Source organism: Schistocerca serialis, chromosome 2, assembly GCF_023864345.2.
Source record: "Schistocerca serialis cubense isolate TAMUIC-IGC-003099 chromosome 2, iqSchSeri2.2, whole genome shotgun sequence".
NCBI lineage: Eukaryota > Metazoa > Arthropoda > Insecta > Orthoptera > Acrididae > Schistocerca > Schistocerca serialis.
Genome location: NC_064639.1, coordinates 1,043,234,432 through 1,043,253,481, shown reverse-complemented (window position 1 = coordinate 1,043,253,481; position 19,050 = coordinate 1,043,234,432). Strand labels below are relative to the sequence as shown.

At 38.7% G+C, this 19,050-nt stretch overlaps 1 protein-coding gene across 3 annotated transcripts in view; it reads left to right on the top strand.

Moving 5' to 3' along the window:
* Window positions 1-18,593, top strand: part of LOC126458469 (monocyte to macrophage differentiation factor 2) — a 149,047-nt gene extending 130,454 nt beyond the window's left edge. For all 3 annotated transcript variants that reach the window (XM_050095545.1, XM_050095544.1, XM_050095543.1), the window contains exons 5-6: window positions 7,308-7,560; window positions 18,330-18,593. In XM_050095545.1, coding sequence (XP_049951502.1) covers window positions 7,308-7,560; window positions 18,330-18,524 — 448 coding nt within the window. In that variant the 3' untranslated portion in view covers window positions 18,525-18,593. The remainder of the gene's footprint in view (window positions 1-7,307; window positions 7,561-18,329) is intronic.
* Window positions 18,594-19,050: the final 457 nt, after the last annotated feature.

Below are 19,050 nucleotides of genomic sequence, written 5' to 3'. Positions count from 1 at the left end.
CAATACTGTTATTATGCTGTTTCTAATGCAGTTACATTTGTAAGAAACTACAGTTGAGAGAAATGTTTCGAATGTTCATGCATTCTTTTATAGCATAGCTTAGGCAATCTTTGGCACAGTGCAGAGTCATCCTGCATGCAACAGTCATCTAGTGATAGAGTATAATTGCAATGATTTGGACAACTTAATGCAACCTGTCATCTTTTCATTCAATCTTTCCACCTCTTCCTTCCCATCCTTGCTCTTTTCTCTCCTTCCAATCTGTCCTTTTCTTCTTTTCCATTCCCCCACCCCCACCCCACCTGCCCACCTCTTTTCTCTTTCAATCTCCCTACTGTCTTCTATCACTTGCTTTTGAAGGCTCTTCTTCATCAGCTTTGACATGGCGATTAATTTTCATCTCCGCTGAAGTAAATTAGTATTTTTTTAGCACTACAAACAACAGGGAAATAGATCACATCACCAATACTAGAGTAGGATAAGTAATGGGAATCAGAAATAAAAATGAAATTTAGAAGTTGTGATGGTCGGATCTGTTGAGAGAAGTTTTGTCATTCAGAATGTCCCTCTTGCCTCTTACAAAATAATAGTTTTATTTTGTTATCTGTTGCAAACTGATTATATATAAAACCTGTTCTCCTATTTCACATAGCCCCGCAAAAAGAAATACTGTGTGGTGCTGATGCTGCCATGAGCAACTGAGCAACCCATTCTGATTTTAGAAATTTATGCTGTTGTCAGCTGTCTCTGAAGGGTAAATGGTTCTCTTGTTAGGTACAACCAGTCTAATTTGCAATACTTTTCTCCACAAAAGTCATACTGAAGTGTTCGGTATGAGAGACTATATATCTACAATCTTCATTTGTAGAAATACAAATATTTCTGGACTCTCTTTTTGCAGTGGCATCTCATAACAAGGAAACTGTAAAGACTTTTTTCTAGTCAAACATTCATATTGTGAGACTTAAATATGCTCTCAGTTTTGAAATATACTTCAGTTATGGCAAACATTTCTTGTGGAGAGTTTATTTGGTGACAAGTGCTGCTTTTCAAGACTTGGTTATCTGTAGCCTTCAAAACTGAAGTGATTAAAATTGTGGAAATCAGTTCTGTGCAAGAACGTTTCTGCTGATGATGAATTCTGCTCTTTGGTATAGTTACTTTCTGGGGATGAGATGAACTATTGCTTCTTTGGTATCAATAATTTAATATCAATTCTCAGTATTGTAATGCTGCCACTCATTATTTTATATGCTATTGGCAACCAAAATTGATTTCAGCACATTACTGCCTTGGTGTAATTCCTACTATATTTGTCCCTTGTCCCTCAATAACATGTTTCTAAGTAAACTGACATATTCAAAACTGTCAGTTTAAATTTAGATCACTTTTCTGTAATTCTTTGTAACTTGTGTGGGAGTATCACCATGTCAAAGTACATATTCTTAGTTGGCAGTCTTCATGAACTGTCAAATATACCCAAATGAACATTATTCCTGAACAACAATGTAGAAGAGATTATTTCTTGTTCATTTGTGAAAATATGACTTCTGATTGAAAGCCAGTGTGGGAATGAATGTAGCTGTTGTCATTTCAGTGTCAATTACTGTGAATGAGACAGGACATTAAAAGAATTAGATTAAAATATGGCCAGTTACCTATAATGATACTAACTTCTTTCCTTTTTAATTTTTAAAATGTACCTGAGAGTCAATAAGCACTATCACACTAATACATGCCATTTTTAAAACTTTTCAGTAAAACTTTCTTTTGTTTACTGGGCGTGGTTTCCATTGTTTTTAATTTTTATATTCTGTAAGGTACTGATATTTGTAACTTTATGACTAGTTCTTTTTTATCATTATTTTATTGATAAAGATTTTCAGAAATACAACTTCTGATGATAATTTGCAATAGTGGAAACGGTTTATTATGGCCAAACATATTTTTAAAAGAAATTCCCATTTCAGTTGCTTGTTTTGCCTTGTGATATAAGATTCCTTGATATCATTGCCTTCCCAGTTTCATTTTCCATACAGTAACAAAAATCTACATTCTCAGAAACATCATCCCCTGTGTTAGTAAAATCACACAGTGAAATCTTCAAGCCTAAACAATATTATGAAGCACCAATAACTTATCATCTTATTTGATTTACTACTTCACCACCCAGTTATGTGAGTTTTTCCTAATTTGCATTGACCCCATAAGCCCCATGAGCAGCTTCCAGGGTATAGCGTACCACTACTCGTAACATCCACTGATAATGCAAATAAGAGATCTTTTCTTAAACCTCCACAACAACTGAAAGATGGTAATATTCCTCTGTTCCTCAAGTCAATGAATTTGTGGATCGACTCTCCAAGGAGGTTACCTGGAAGGATGCTCTGTAAATAATGTTACCACGATCCGAAGCATGGACAGCAGTATATCACCAGTTCTTGTTAGCATGGAACAGTAAATGGAGTGCAGGGAGTAAAGTGTAACAGCCACAATATGTTAGTAATTACAGGACAGTCTACAACCGAGTGCCACCAATCTGGCCATTGGATACTGTAAATTCTGCGAGAGGCTGCCCCATCCCATTGTAGTTGTGGTGCTCCCCTTATAGTCACCCATATCCTTTGATGCTACGCAACAAACTTCGCAGTTGGCTGAGACACTTTCGGTAATCAATCCTAGCTGATAATATCCAGGTGGGAAAGCATGTTTTAAATTTTATCTGTCATAGTGGATTGTACACTTTTTTTTTTTAATATGAAACCTTCGCTACTATGTCTTGCTGATTGCTGAACGGGGAGGAGAGTCACGTACTACCACAATTTTAGTCCCAGGGAACCTTTGGCTGTCCACTGGTAGAGGGCTAGTTTGACCCTGACATCTTAACATAGTTTTAATGTTATCCTGAGTTTTAATTATTTCTTACAAATGGTTTAGTTCATTTCCTGTGAGGAAGCTGACTTGTCAACTTTATTGACAATTTACAGTGAGCAGGGAAGCCTGGTTAGGTGAGGGTATGCCTTCTGCAGCATGACAAGCTGTGGTGAGTTGTTCTCAGATGACTGCTGGCCTACCCTTTTATTTTTTACTCGGAGTCATTTAATAATTTGTTCTTAACATCTATTTTATGGCTATCCTGTGCCAGTTTTCTTTTACCCCTGCCCCCTTTGTTTATGGTTTAAAACTGAAAGGCTAACTTGGTTTCAGATAAAGCGTGGTTTAAACAGAGTTTGAAAGACTCTTTGATACACAACTCCTTCCATTCCATAGATGAATATCTTGAGACTGTTAAGTGAGCTTAAGTTAAAATATCTGTTAGATTTCAATTTTGACAGCACTTGGTCACAACAGTCAAGATTAGGTATTTGTGCATGATAAATTTATTAATTGTACATAACAATGTTTCATTCTGACAGTGTGTAACTTCTGTAAATATTAACTGTTCCAGTTTACTGCATTGTATACACCTATTTCAACAATCTCCTGACAAATGATCAGGGTAGTAAGTATTACGAGGTGCATTCAAGTTCTAAGGCCTCCAATTTTTTTTCTCTGGACTGGAAAGAGATAGAAACATGCGGATTGTTTTAAAATGAGGCCGCGTTCATTGTCAATATGTCCCAGAGATGGCAGCACCGTACAGCAGATGGAATTTTACCGCCAGCGGCGAGAATGAGAACTGTTTTAAATACTTAAAATGGCGACGTTTTCCTTACTTGAACAGCGTGCAATCATTCGTTTTCTGGATTTGTGTGGTGTGAAACCAATTGAAATTAATCGACAGTTGAAGGAGACATGTGGTGATGGAGTTATGGATGTGCCGAAAGTGCGTTCCTGGGTGCGACAGTTTAATGAAGGCAGAACATCGTGTGACAACAAACCGAAACAGCCTCGGGCTCGCACAAGCCGGTCTGACGACATGATCGAAAAAGTGGAGAGAATTGTTTTGGGGGATCGCTGAATGACTGTTGAACAGATCACCTCCAGAGTTGGCATTTCTGTGGGTTCTGTGCAGACAATCCTGCATGACGACCTGAAAATGTAAAAAGTGTCATCCAGGTGGGTGCCACGAATGCTGACGGACGACCACATGGCTGCCCGTGTGGCATGTTGCCAAGCAATGTTGATGCGCAACGACAGCATGAATGGGACTTTCTTTTTGTCGGTTGTGACAATGGATGAGACGTGGATGCCATTTTTCAATCCAGAAACAAAGCGCCAGTCAGCTCAATGGAAGCACACAGATTCACCGCCACCAAAAAAATTTCGGGTAACCGCCAGTGCTGAAAAAATGATGGTGTCCATGTTCTGGGACAGCGAGGGCATAATCCTTACCCATTGCGTTCCAAAGGGCACTACGGTAACAGGTGCATCCTACGAAAATGTTTTGAAGAACAAATTCCTTCCTGCACTGCAACAAAAACGTCCGGGAAGGGCTGCGCGTGTGCTGTTTCACCAAGACAACGCACCCGCACATCGAGCTAACGTTACGCTACAGTTTCTTCGCGATAACAACGTTGAAGTGATTCCTAATGCTCCCTACTCACCTGACCTGGCTCCTAGTGACTTTTGGCTTTTTTCCAACAATGAAAGACACTCTCCGTGGCCGCACATTCACCAGCCGTGCTGCTATTGCCTCAGCGATTTTCCAGTGATCAAAACAGGCTCCTAAAGAAGCCGTCACTGCTGCCATGGAATCATGGCATCAGCGTTGTGAAAAATGTGTATGTCTGCAGGGCGATTACGTCGAGAAGTAATGCCAATTTCATCGATTTCGGGTGAGTAGTTAATTAGAAAAAAAATCGGAGGCCTTAGAACTTGAATGCACCTCGTATATTCCAATGTTTTATGTTTTTTTGTTATACTTTCTGACATGTTCCACACCCATGAGAATCATCTCATTTTTTGGGTCTACGGAACAAAATCTAAATCTAAATTAATGTAATCTCCCATGTTTCTGACATGCAGGATGAAGGGAGTGATGACCATAGTAGTTTGGTCCCTTAAAATGCCCATCACCTATGTATCCATCAATCCATCCATCCACACAGCTGTGGAATTACACCTCTGTATCAACTACCAAACCCTCCCCTATGAGGTTACACTTTCTGTTTACATTCTATTGCATTCAGTGTATTCACTCAAGCCTAATTCTTTCTGTTTTAGCCTGTATTCATTTGATTTTTAGTGTACTGTAATAAATGAACATAGAATTTTTTACACTTAGAATTTGGTTCTTGTCTGAAATAATGAAAAATAACAATCAAAGATTTCTTCATAACCACTTTCTTAGATCCTTTTCACATGTTCTTCGGATGCACTTCATCTACTCAATAGTCCATCTGACAATGCTGCAAACATTTCCAGTAGAATGTCATCCACTTACCATTCCAAGATGATAGTAAAATATTGTTTCTAGTAACTTTTGGTGTGCAATAGATATGGAAATGCTGTCAACAGTAACCTTGACTCTTTATTATATCATAGTTATTGTATTCTCTGTTGCTTTTGCTTGGCTTCTGTTTTATATTTGTTCAGTGTTCTTTTGTTAACATTGCTTCATTGGGGAAATTGATATTTTACATGACTATAGAAATTTGTTATATTATTATTTTATTTATTTACATTTTATGGCCTTTCCTGGACCACTTTACTCAGTTCCATTTTTACCCAGTACTTCTTCATTCTTTCAGAGGTCAACTTCCTTTCTTAGTATGGAATCACCTTTTTCCTTGTCTGTTTATCTGCTATATTACAATATTATGAAAAGGAAAGTTGCTACTCGTCATGTAGCGGAGATGCTGAGTTGCAAATAGGCACAACGAAAAAGACTGTCACAAATAAAGCTTTCAGCTCAACTTGACTCACACTGCAAGCAACAGCACCATCATGATGGGATTGGTGACTGGGTGGGGGTAAGGAGGAGGCTGGGATGAGGAGGGGGGGTGGGGGTTAGTATGGTAGGGGTGGCAGACAGCGAAGTGCTGCTGGGTAGCATGCAGGGATGAGGTGGAGAGAGGGTAGGGCAGCTATGTGCAATCGGGAGGTTAGACAGAAGGCGGTTAGTCATTGTCCTCACCCATCCAGCCCTTTCCCTGTTCCTGTTACTGTTCTGCATTACACAGCCCTCATTCTTCCATTGCACCCAGTCTGTTTTCTCCTCTCCCTTTCCAAACTCCCCCCATCTCCCCACCCCTCCCAGCCCACCATCTAACCTCCTGACTGCACATAGCTGCTCTACCCTCTCTCCATCTCTTTCCTGTGCACCCCCCAGCAGCACTTCACTGTCCGTCACCCCTACCCTACTATCCCTCCCCCTCCCTGCCCCAGCCTCCTCCTTACCCCCAACCGGTTGCCACTCCCATCATGCACTGGTGCTGCTGCTTGCAGCTTGGCTTCAATTGCCTGAGACTGCAGTCTGTGTGTGTGTGTGTGTGTGTGTGTGTGTGTGTGTGTGTGTGTGTGTGTGTGTGTGTGCGTGAGCATCCGTGCGTGCGTGCGTGTGTGTGTGTGTGTGTGTGTGTGTGTGTGTGTGTGTGTGTGTGTTGTCTATTTTTGATGAAGGCCTGGTGCAAGTCTTTCAATTGGATGCCACTTCGGCAACTTGTGTGTCCTTTTAAAACCAAGGGCACTCAGTTTTCCCCAAACGTTCACCCATCCAAGTACTAACAGGGCCCAACATTGCTTAACTTTGGTGATTGGGCAGGAACCAGTGTTACCAACATGGCCAGGCCGTTGGCCTTTACAGCAGTGCTTAGTGGTTTTTCAATATCAGTATCCATAGTTGCCTCATAACTTTGATTACATTCATAATTCATATCATTTTCAGTATTTCCTGTGCTTCTTCACATTTTCTTAGATTAATTTTCTGTTAATCATTGATATCCGTAAGCAGATATTACTAAATTACTTGTCCTAATCTTTGACGATTTTTATCCTCTGAAATTGAGACTGTTGTACTCTAGCTTACAATATGATTGTTGATGTATGACCAGTATGTAAAATACATAATTTTCCTTCATATTGTACTAATGAAATCAGTTCCTGTCATGGATATGAAGATAAATGCTTTGAACTTTGATTTTCTTTTCTTCTTTTGGCCAGAAACTACTTCTGCTCCATAAAGTTTTCTATACTTGTTAATTAAACGAACAAATTAAATATTTCAGGTAACATAATATTTGTGATGGATAAAAGCTTTTGTATGAAGATATGCAAAACAATATGCAATTAATTTTCTAAATTGAAAAGACGATGCAAATCATTGTATAATGAGTACAAACATTATTTTTGTCTCTTATCTTCAGACACCTGAAAGACATGCTACACCGCGGTGATCGTGCAATGATCTACGTATTTATTGCTGCATCATACTTCCCCTGGCTAATGCTGACACCTTTGCCACCTGGAGGTTTAGCAGCAGAATTACATTGGATAGTTTGGGTGCTTGCTTCTCTTGGAATTCTGTATCAACAGCTGTTCCACGAGCAGTATAAATGTCTTGAAACATTTTTTTACCTTGTCATGGGCATTACTCCATCATTTGCAATAATAAACAAGGTTAGTAATTTGAAACTATCTAATGCTTATGACAACACAGTACTGTAAGTTTCTAGGCAAAATACAAACAATGGAATGGGTAAGATGTCCATAACAATTTGTTGCCTAAAACATCATTTTTATTCTTTCAAATCCTACATTTCAATTTTTGTCTTGTAAGAGACAGGAAAAATTAGATACAGTGTATTTGCTTTCAACTCTGTAAATTGATGATGCACATGTAATCAGTTTTTGTTGGAAATTGCATGAATTGCCATTTTCTCTAGCTATGAGTCAACTAAAGCCACCCAGAACACCGCAACAAATGCTAGAGAAGTGAGCTTTGTGAAGCTACAGCAGTGGAAATAAAAATTGCAGAGAAATTATGTTGTTTATTAGGCCCGTAACAGTCATCAAGAAGTGTAATAAACATATTCTTTGAATAGCTAGAAGATCCCAAGATCTTTCCAAAAATGACCATAGACACCACGAAAACTACAGAAAATACTAAGACACTACTGGCCTTACTGCATACTTTCAGCCTAAATGTAAAAATGGATGAACCCACCAGAGTAACTAAGCATAGTGAAACTACTCTTGATCTCATAGTAACAAATAGATAGTCAGTCACTGTAAGATAACACTTTCATTTGTTGACAGGCATGATCAAAAGAAACGCGTGCGCGTGCGCCCACACACACACACACACACACACACACACACACACACACACACACACACACACACACACGAATATGACCGCTAACTCTCACCAGAGCAGTTGGACATAGCGGTCAGCTGTGCACGAGTCTTTTCGTTGTGCTTGTCAGCAACTGAGCGTGTCATTTTTACATTGAGGAGCACTGTATCCTTTTCATAAGATCATTGATATCCCAACCTGGACTTTCCATTGTTTGGCATAACAACAAGTGTTCCTCCATGCTACTGTGACACACATGTAATAAAATCCACACAAGCAGACCATTTTGCCATCATGAAAGACATTAGCATAAAGACTGCTGGAAACGAGCAGAAGGGAACAAAAAAGGCAGATAAACTCACAACACCTAATTCAATTAAAAATATATTAATGGCAGAAAACAGGGAAGCAGTGTATGCAGACAGTGATGTAAATGCTCATGGGACCAGTTCCTAGCTTTATTTAACTATTATTATAGTCTTTCATGTCCTGTTAACAAAAGGCTAGTAAACATGCTCAAAAAAAAAAAAAAAAATCTGGTTGACTGAAATGGTACTCCATGCAAGAAATAAGCTGAAAGTATAACGGCCTCTCCGAGCACGTGAAACACTGAAGCATGTAATATTTCATACAAAATAAAAAAGAAGTAGTATGGCAGTTTCATCAGAGAAACAGGGGCATTATTCATTAAGACAAATGTATATAAAGGAGAGAATTACAGAAAAAACTGTGGTCCTTCATAAATGAAGAAAGAGGGAAAGAGGCAAAATTGACAGAAGACATTTCTCGCACCGATTCTAAGTATCAGGTTTATAATGTGTGTGTGTGTGTGTGTGTGTGTGTGTGTGTGTGTGTGTGTGATTCACAGTTGATTCTACTTTGTCCCCTATCACTTAATAGGTCTCCGCCCTGGGAATACTTTATAGAAGTGAAAGCTTTTTTGTAGCAGTGTTCTAATTCCATAATATCCCAAAAGAACTCTCCCATAATTGAATATGTAACTAGTCCACAGCCAGCAGTACTATTCTGTAACAGAAGGAAGGATGCACTAATCTAAAATACACAACCCGTAGTGTTTCATTGTTAAGGTATGGATATTCAACAAATGTGCTGCTAAGATCATGATAGATTGGTATAGCTCGTAAGAATATATCACAGAAATACTCATTGAACTTAAATGGGAAGTCTTGGTTGAAAGTTTTCACAGAACCCTGCTGGTAAATTTAGTTAACCTGTATTCAGAGAAGACTGCATGATTTTTATGCTGCCACCGCCACCATCATGTATCCTCCCACAGGGATCGTGAGAATAAGATAAGAGTTTAGTGCGCATATAGAGGCACATGGACAATATGCAAATAGAATAAGATAGAAACACACACAATGCAGTGGTTTGTGCAGTAGATGTAGAGCAGACAACACATGTGTCATTGTATACGTAGTAATTAGATATGTGTTTTCTCGAGCACTTGGGAAAACCATTCATGTAACACATAAACAGGAATGGACTTAAAATGGAGACCTGAGTGACACCAAAATTTCTATTTCTCATTTACGATCTTTATCCTTAACTTTTTTGTATGTAGTGTAAACATCTGGTCTTTTTTGATAGCAGCTTACATAATTTCATGAGAAATATAGATGAGATTTGTGCATTGATGCCTCATGCCCATCTAATATCCAGTTGCATAGTAAAATTAATATGGTTAAATAATAGCTCTCAGTCCGACGCAGTACCACTGAACATCTCTGAATAAATGTAAACAAACTAATTTCATACTAATATAATAGAGGGAAACATTCCACGTGGGAAAAATATATCTAAAAACAAAGATGATGTGACTTACCAAACAAAAGTGATGGCAGGTCGATACACACACAAACATACACACCAAATTCAAGCTTTCGCAACAATCGGTTGCTTCATCAGGAAAGAGGGAAGGAGAGGGAAAGACGAAAGGATGTGGGTTTTGAGGGAGAGGGTAAGGAGCCATTCCAATCCCGGGAGCGGAAAGACTTACCTTAGGGGGGAAAAAGGACAGGTATACACTCGCGTGCGCCCACCCACACACACACACACACACACACACACACACACACACACACACACACACACACACATCCATCCGCACATACACAGACACAAGCAGACATTTGTAAAGGCAAAGAGTTTGGGCAGAGATCTCTCCCTTAAAACCCACATCCTTTCGTCGTTCCCTCTCCTTCCCTCTTTCCTGATGAAGCAACAGTTTGTTGCGAAAGCTTGAATTTTGTGTGTATGTTTGTGTTTGTTTGTGTGTCTATCGACCTGCCAGCACTTTCGTTTGGTAAGTCACATCATCTTTGTTTTTAGATATAATTTCATACTAAAGTATAGAGTTCCAGTGCAGCACTTGTGGCTGCCGCATCACAGTTGCGAAGTAGGGCCGAGGCAGTTCGAGATAAGTTTTACAGTCTGACGATAATTGATGGATTTGTAGTTTTAGCTTGACGATGTCCACTATGGACAAACGGTAGTTACTGTTATTCTGAAGAAGGTTGGGTTATCCCGACTGAAACCTAGGTAAATTCTAGGTAAACAGTGCAACTGAGGCTGTTGATTATTACAATTAAAATTAATAAATGAAACCTCACATTTAATTCAAATAATAACATATAATGTTACAATCTCTCTTTTGCATACAAACATGATATGACCTTTAATAAAACTGTACTATTGTAACATTTTACATAGTTCAGCAACATAAACTCTGTGGATACTGTAATTTGTTATATATTCATGATCCACTTGCATATAATAGAGTGCTTAGCTTTTCATCTTTCTCAACAGTCTATCTTTGAACTTGTTCAGAGAAAGTCCATATTTAGATAGTTTGACACACAGTTCAATTAAGTATCATCTATTTTCTGTGAACCATGTGCAGAAACTATTCATTGTCCCTCAAATAGTTTAGATAACATTTCCTATATGCAAATGTAAATTTTCTCAATTTGTTGATGGAATGTTCAGTGCTTTGGGTGAAATAACTAATGATTTTTGCAATCTCTGTATCGTCAAAACTAGTGTATGCTGTTGGAGTATCAAATGCCTACTAAACTAAACCAAATTTATCTGCTTTTGGAATGATAATTAAATCAAGACCTTAAGCTGTCGACAGGTGTTGATATACATCAACAGGGACAGTTGAAAATGTGTGCCCTGACTGGAACTCGAACCCAGGATCTCCTGCTTACATGGCAGATGCTCTGTCCATCTGAGCCACTGTGGGCACAGAGGACAGAGTGACTGCAGGGACTTACCCTTGCACACTCCCTGTGAGACCCACATTCCCAACTTAATGTCCACACACTACATTCATAGTGCCCCTGCCCATTACACTCATTACTCACGGCAGACAATCTTACTGAGTCCTGTAACCGATCGGGCAATGCGTGTGCATCCGTACAGAAGAAGAAGGTCAATGGCCAGTTAGCCTTAACTATACATGAAGATGGTATCTGTTCTTTTGGACACGTGGATCATTGTGGATTAATGTGTTGGAATCATGTTCATCGAACCCCAAAGGTGTTTCTGTGGAGAGACACTATTGTGAACCCCCCACAATCCTCCTTTTAAAATAAAAAAAAATAAATAAAAAATGAAAAAATAAACACATTTTCTTGTGCCCTGTCCAGTGGCATTATCCCTGTCCATTGTTACTGGCTACCTCTGCTGCTGTCATCCCTCCATTGAACTCAAACAGAAGAATATTTCAGAAATGATCTGATTTCTTCACTTGACATTCCATTTTCTAGCATCCACAGCTCCACTCACTATCTCCAAATAACAAAATGACAGTATATAAACTCAAATAGCAGCAGTGAACTACAAATAAAAAATAAAAATTTATAAATAAAACCATGGCAACCGGAATACCAACATGCAAAACAAAAATGCTATGAACTTATGTACCAACCAAATGTAACTTCTGCACACTTCACCAATTTGAACTTGGGTACTGTAGGCCAGCCTTGGTATCCCTCTTACATTTTTCCACCCTGATATATTCTGCAACCTCTTCATTAGTTAACTAGTCTTCAGCATTCTTCTTTAGTATACCACATTTAAAAAGTTTTTTTCTCATTTTGTCTTTACTGTTCACCATCCATGTTTAATTTCTAAGTCTCCACTCCAGACAAATACTTTCAGGAAAAATTTCCTAACACATTTATACGAGATATTAACATATTTCTCTTTATCAGAAAAGCCTTTCTTACTATTGCATATCTGCATTTTATATCCTCTTTGCTTCTGTTATTTTTCTCTTCAAACAGCAAAACCCAGCTACTTCTGTCAGTGTCTCATTTCCTAATCTAATTTGATTATATTGCCTTTAATTTAACTGTATTCCACAGTCATTGCTTCTTTCATTGATGTTCATCTGACAACCTCTTTTCAAGATACTATCCATTATATTAAGCTGAATTACAGTGTTACTGGAAAACCTTTAAATGTTTGTTTCTTTGCACTGAACATAAATTTCCTTTCTAAATTTCTCCTTGATTTTCTGTACTACTTGACTCATACAGCTGCATCTCTGTTCTCCAAAGTTTTCCTTAATCTTCCTGTATGTGACTCCTATCTTTCCCTTAGTCACACATGCTTCATCAGCTTTGAATTTATCTTCTAACCCTTCCTGCTCCATCATTTTTCACCTCCTGTTGATCTCATTTATTAGATGTCTGTATTCCTTATTGCCTGCATGACTTGCTGCTCTATTACACTTTCTCCATTTTACATTTAAATTCATTACCTCCTGTATTATCCAAGGATTTCTGGTTCCCCTTGTCTTTTATGGAGTTATTCCTCTGCTGCCTTCTCTGTTCCATCTCTCAAAACTACTCATTCATGTTTTATCATGTCCTTTCACATGTTTCAGTCAATATCCCTAATGGTCCCTTTGAAGTCATCAGATGATCAAATGCAAATGCAAAATGATTTAGACAAGATATCTATATAGTGTGAAAAATGACAATTGATTCTAAATAATGAAAAGTGTGAAGTCGCCCACAGGAGTATTAAACGGAGTCCACTAAATTTTGCGTACATGATAAATCACAGAAATGTAAAGGTGCAACTTCAACTAAATTCTTGAGGATTACATTGGAACAATCATATAGATAATGTTGGAACAATCATATAGATAATTTTGTGGGGGAAAGAAAAATCAAACATTGTAATTTATCTACATCTACACACACACACACACACACACACACTGAGCAAGCCACCATACTGTGTGTATTGGGGGGTACTCTGTAACTCCAAGTTGTTTCCTTTTCTGTTCCACTCACAGATAGAGTGATGGAAAAATGACTCTCTATTACCTCCGTGTGAACCCTAATTTCTTGTACCTCATCTTTGTGGTCCTTACACAAAATGTATGTTGGCAGCAGGAGGATCATTCTACAGTCAGCTTCAAGTACCAGTTTTCTAAATTTTCTCAGTTGTGGTCCTTGAAGAGAATGTCACTGTCCCTCAAGGAATTCCCATTTGAGTTCCCAAAGACTCTCTTTAACACTTTGTGTTTTGTTCGAACTTACCAGTAACAAATCTAGCTGCCTGATGTCTTCTTTTAATCTGACCTGGTGTGGATCCCAAACACTCGAGCATTACTCAAGAATAGGCCATGCTAGTGTCCTTTATGTGGTCTCCTTTACAGATGAACCACATTTTCCTCAAATTCTCCCAATGAACCAACGTCAACCATTCACCTTCCCTACCGCAATCCTCACCTGCTCATACCATTGCATGTTGCTTTGCAATGTAACAACTCATCTGCATTAACTACCATTTTCTACATTTAGAGCCAGCTGTCATTCATTTTACCAACTAGGAGTTCTGTTTAAGTCATCTTGCATCATCCTATCATCTGCAACACCTTTCCACATAACCGCAGCATCATCAGCCGCAGATTGCGGCCCAACCTGTCCACGAGATCATTTATGTGTATAGAAATTAATAGCAGTCCTATACACTTCTATGGGGCAGAGCTGATGATACCCTTGTCTCTGATGAACACTTGCTGTCTAGGACAACATACAGGGTGCTATTGCCTAAGAAGTCTTTCAGCCACTCACATACCTGGGAAGCTGTTCCGTGTGCTCATTAACAGTCTGCAGTGGGGTACTGTGTCAAATACTCTCCAGAAATTGGGACATATGGAATTTGTGTTACTTTTATCCATAGTTCACAGTATATTGTGATGAAAAGGGCAAACCAAGTTTCACACGAGTGATGCTTTCTAGAATCATGCTGATTTGTCGATAAAAGCTTTTCAGTCTCTAGCAAATTTATTATATTTGAACTCTGAATATGTACTAGAAGTCTGCAGCAACCTGTAATTTTGCAGGTCTGTTCTTTTATCCTTGTTATATATAGGAATCATCTGCTTTTTTTTCACTTGAGACTTTGCGCTGGGTGAGAGATTTGGGATAAATGCATGAGAAGTGAGAGGCCAATGCCATAGCGTACATTTTGTATAAGCGAATTGGGATTCCATCCCATCCTGGCAACTTATTTATTTTCAATTATTTCATTTCTTCCTCTATGCCAGTAATGCTTATTACTTTGTCATCCATATGGGCCAGTGTGCAATTGTCAAACATCAGTATATTTGTACAATTTTACTGCATGAACAATTTCTTAAACATGGAATTTAAAATTTTGGATTTCATTTTGTTATTTTCAACTACCACACCAGCCTGATCAGTGATTAGGTGGAAGCCTTAGACTCACTTAGCAATTTTGCTTAGGACCAGAATTTTCTTGGGTTCTCAATCAGATCGTTTGCTAAGTTATGATAGTGTTAGTTGTTGTATGCTTCAAGCATAGACTTTTGCACATACACACATATCTCTACTAACTGTTCCTTGTAATCATTTATGCATTCTCTTTTGGATCAAGCAACAGCTTTTGCTCCCTCAGAGCATTGTCCGAATTTAGTTGCTAAACCAGGGCAGGTCTTTTCCATCCTTAATTCACTTACCAAGCACATAGGTGTCCAGAGCATGATTTACAGTTTAAACTTTCTCCATGATTCCTCTATCCATCATACTGGAACTAAATGATGTCATTTCATTGCCAGAGTGAGATACTAACAACTGTTTATCTCCTCTTTTTGAGAGAAACACTCTTCTAGCCTCCTTGACTGATTTGCCGACTTTCAGAACACCGTTACTCGCACGTTTGTTTGCTTCTGGTGTGAGAGAATCAGTCATCTAGGTATACCTAGACGCCCAGGGGACACCCGGATGTGTAAGGCTTAGTTGTCAGGACACACCCTTCGTGGAGGCTTCTCTCATGGGGAGCACAGCCAGACACAGTGCGCACATCCGCATTAGCCCTCTGCTACTCTGCAGCTTAGTGTGCTTGCCCAGTATGGTGCAGATCTACACATACAAAGAAAGTTGATTTTGCTCTGAATGGGACATGTCGTATCACTACGGGTTGTCTAAGAGCCACACCTGTGGAAAAACTGGACTGCTTATCCGGCATAGCCCCCCCCCCCCCCCCCCCCCCCCCCCCCCCCCGGACATCCGAAGAGATACAGCAGCACGGAGTGAAATGAAGTAGGCATTAATATCCGAAAACCACCCACTACATGGCCACCAACTGGCACAGCAAAGACTTGTGTCTAGAAAGAGCTTCCTTCACAGTACAGAACCACTCGCTGACACTCCACATCAACACCGGGAGAAGAGATGGCAGGTCAGATGCCAGCATCTGGAGGAGCGGCTGATCCCGCAAGAAGTTCTTCCCCCAGGCCACACAGAGAAATGGTCCACATGGAAATCACTCAACCGCCTGCGTTCTTCTGTCACAAGATCCAAGAGTAATCTGGAGAGGTGGGGCTTCCAGGTGGACTCTCTCCAGTGTGACTGTGGAGCTGCCGTGCAGACATCAACACATCTACTACAATGCACATTACCTCCAACTGTGTGCACCATGGAGGACCTCGTAAACCCTACACAAAGTGCACTGGACGTTGCAAATTTTTGGGCATCCACTGTATAGATTAAAATTACCTTATGTTTGACAACACAATCTGTGTCTAATCATTTATTTCATTCTTGACTAGTTTAATTTATAAACCATAATGTATGTATGTATGTAGTAATGTATCTAATATTGTTTTTAGTTTGCTTCTGACACGATAAATAATAAGAACACCATTGATAAGGTCCAGCCTGTTTGTAGCTACAAACTTTGAGATATTTCCATAGTGTGTGGGCTGCCGAACTAGTGCTCAAGACAGTTTTTGGAAAACATGTTCATAAGTACTTCACATGGCTCTCTGCCTGCACCCCTTGTTATGAATCCCTAGACATCCGAGTCTATATTTGGTAGGTTAAAATTGCCTCCAACTATATTTCATCATCTGCATATTTGTATGCTACTATCTGTAGACTTTCTTTGAATGTCTCTAGAACTGGCCCAATGGAATTGGGCGGACAGTAACAACATCCAAAAATGAACTTGGTTTCTTCTAGACCTGTTATATGCAACCAGATAACTTCACTCTCACACTCAATTTCAACCTCAATAGAGACAATATTTTTGTCAACTGCAATAAACATTCCCCACATGTTGCCTAATCTGTCGTTCCAGTAAACATTCCATGATTCGCTAAATTGGACCATGACAGGATGCCTCAGACCGCGTGGCTACCCCGTGTGGCTCTCTGGAATATTCTGTTTGTATGAACAGCAGCACTCTCCTTCCAGGAGATAGTTCTGTTCTGTCTATACACTGGCATCAGCAATAAGCATGCATTCAGTGCTAAGTGTTGTACTTCATTGACGACCCTACGTGGGTACAACGTGAAAATATGAAGGTGTTTACCTTCGAAATTTATTCACCGTGGGAGTAAAGACCTCAAAACGGAGAATGGAAACAGGTTTCTCAGTCCATATAGACTTTATAGATGATCTGGTGTCATTGAAAAGCTAGTAATACAGCGTTATAGTTTTAATTTACACTTTCCTTTCAACGAAAAAAAACAAGGGTGTTATTTTGTTGTTATATTTATTATTCCAGTGGAACATAGTAATGTCCTTATCCAGACTGGCAGCAGTTTTTTAAATTAATTTGAAACCACAAGTTCAATTCATAACTGTTACCTGCAGCTGCCATTGTCATTTGGAATTAGAATAGAATAGATTTATTCAACTTTTAACATTTTTACGTAAAATAAGGGAAAGACATCTACTCCCCTATAGTGGATCAATGCATGCGGCATAGTAACACATAACAGAAAACGGCATTTGCACTAGCTTTAGAGCACTAGCTCTTTTTCCAGGAATGTTACACTCATTCACACACACAACCACAAATGCACACAAATGAACACTCCCATGGCCACAAGAGTTAATGCCCTTTTCTGTTATCTGTTACTATGCTCCATGCATCTTTCTGCTGTAGGTGAATGGTTTCCTTTTCATTATTTTACATATTGATCCAGCCAGGAATTTCTATTATTTTGTAACATTTTCATTTGCAGTCAGCTCTGCAAAGTTCACATACATCTATTATTACAGTGTTGCATGAATTGTAAAACTAAAGCTAAAATTAGATTATTGTATGATGTTTTCTTAGCCCACAGTTTCAGTATAATACCTTCTCTACCACTGTTGAATGTAATTCAGACAAGGTTCTCGCTTTTATATATAAACGTAATATGATGTGCCACACTGTTTAGTTCACAATAAGACAGTTAATAATACTGTGAAATATTAAAATTTTATGTATTTCGGCATTAGAACTTACTTAGCATCTGTTTCCCCAGTACACTGTTGAACTTGGTCAGAGTTACCAAAAGAGCACTTTTAGATGGTTTGTTAATTTACACAAGACTAAGGTAGTGCCAACCAATGTGAACTTCAACAACCTGTAAATTCTCTATGAATAGAAACAAGTTTGTGATATAAACATCATTATTATTTTTATTCTCTTTAGTGTTTGTTAGGTGCAATATTTTCATTCCTAAAATCTGTACAATCTGTTGAATCACACTAACCAAATTATATGTATTCCCTTGTGTTTGTTGCAGAAGGAAGATTTCATGGGATTGACAGAGCTGAAAATTGGTGGATTTGTTTACATATTTGGTGTAATATTCTTCAAGGCAGATGGGAAAATACCTTGTGCCCATGCTATTTGGCACATGTTTGTTGTAATGGCAGCAGGAATTCACTATTACGCCATACTGAACTATTTGTATCCAACAAATGAGATTTATACCTAGTTTTATAATTTATTGTAAAAAAAGAGATATCAGTGAGAAGTAAAAGCTGTAATTTACAGATAATTTGAATTTGTAGTGTGACTAACCTGTGATAACAGTCCCTTAGTAGCACTGTAGTCTTGGTGTATTTCTCTTTCTGAAACTGGTTGGTTGAGTAACCTCATTGTCAAATAACTGAAACAACACAGTTGTGATAAACTTGGAATCTTTTCACATTTTTTATTCTCAAAACACATTGCAATGATTAGCTTCTCCTGTGGACATACACAATGTACACGGGCAGCTGCTGTCAACAAATTTTTAACAATGGCAACATACTGATGGAACAGTTCAATAACAAACTCATTCTGCACACACAAATCATAGTTTGAAAGAAGATTGTCGATTATTAATTGTTCGCTTAGTCAGTCACAAAACTATTTAATACAGGGATGTTAACAACATGAATACCAAAGATGGACTGATTGACACATTTTATTATGTATCTGGCTTCAAGAAAGTGAACAAAAAAGTACTGGTTGCAGCC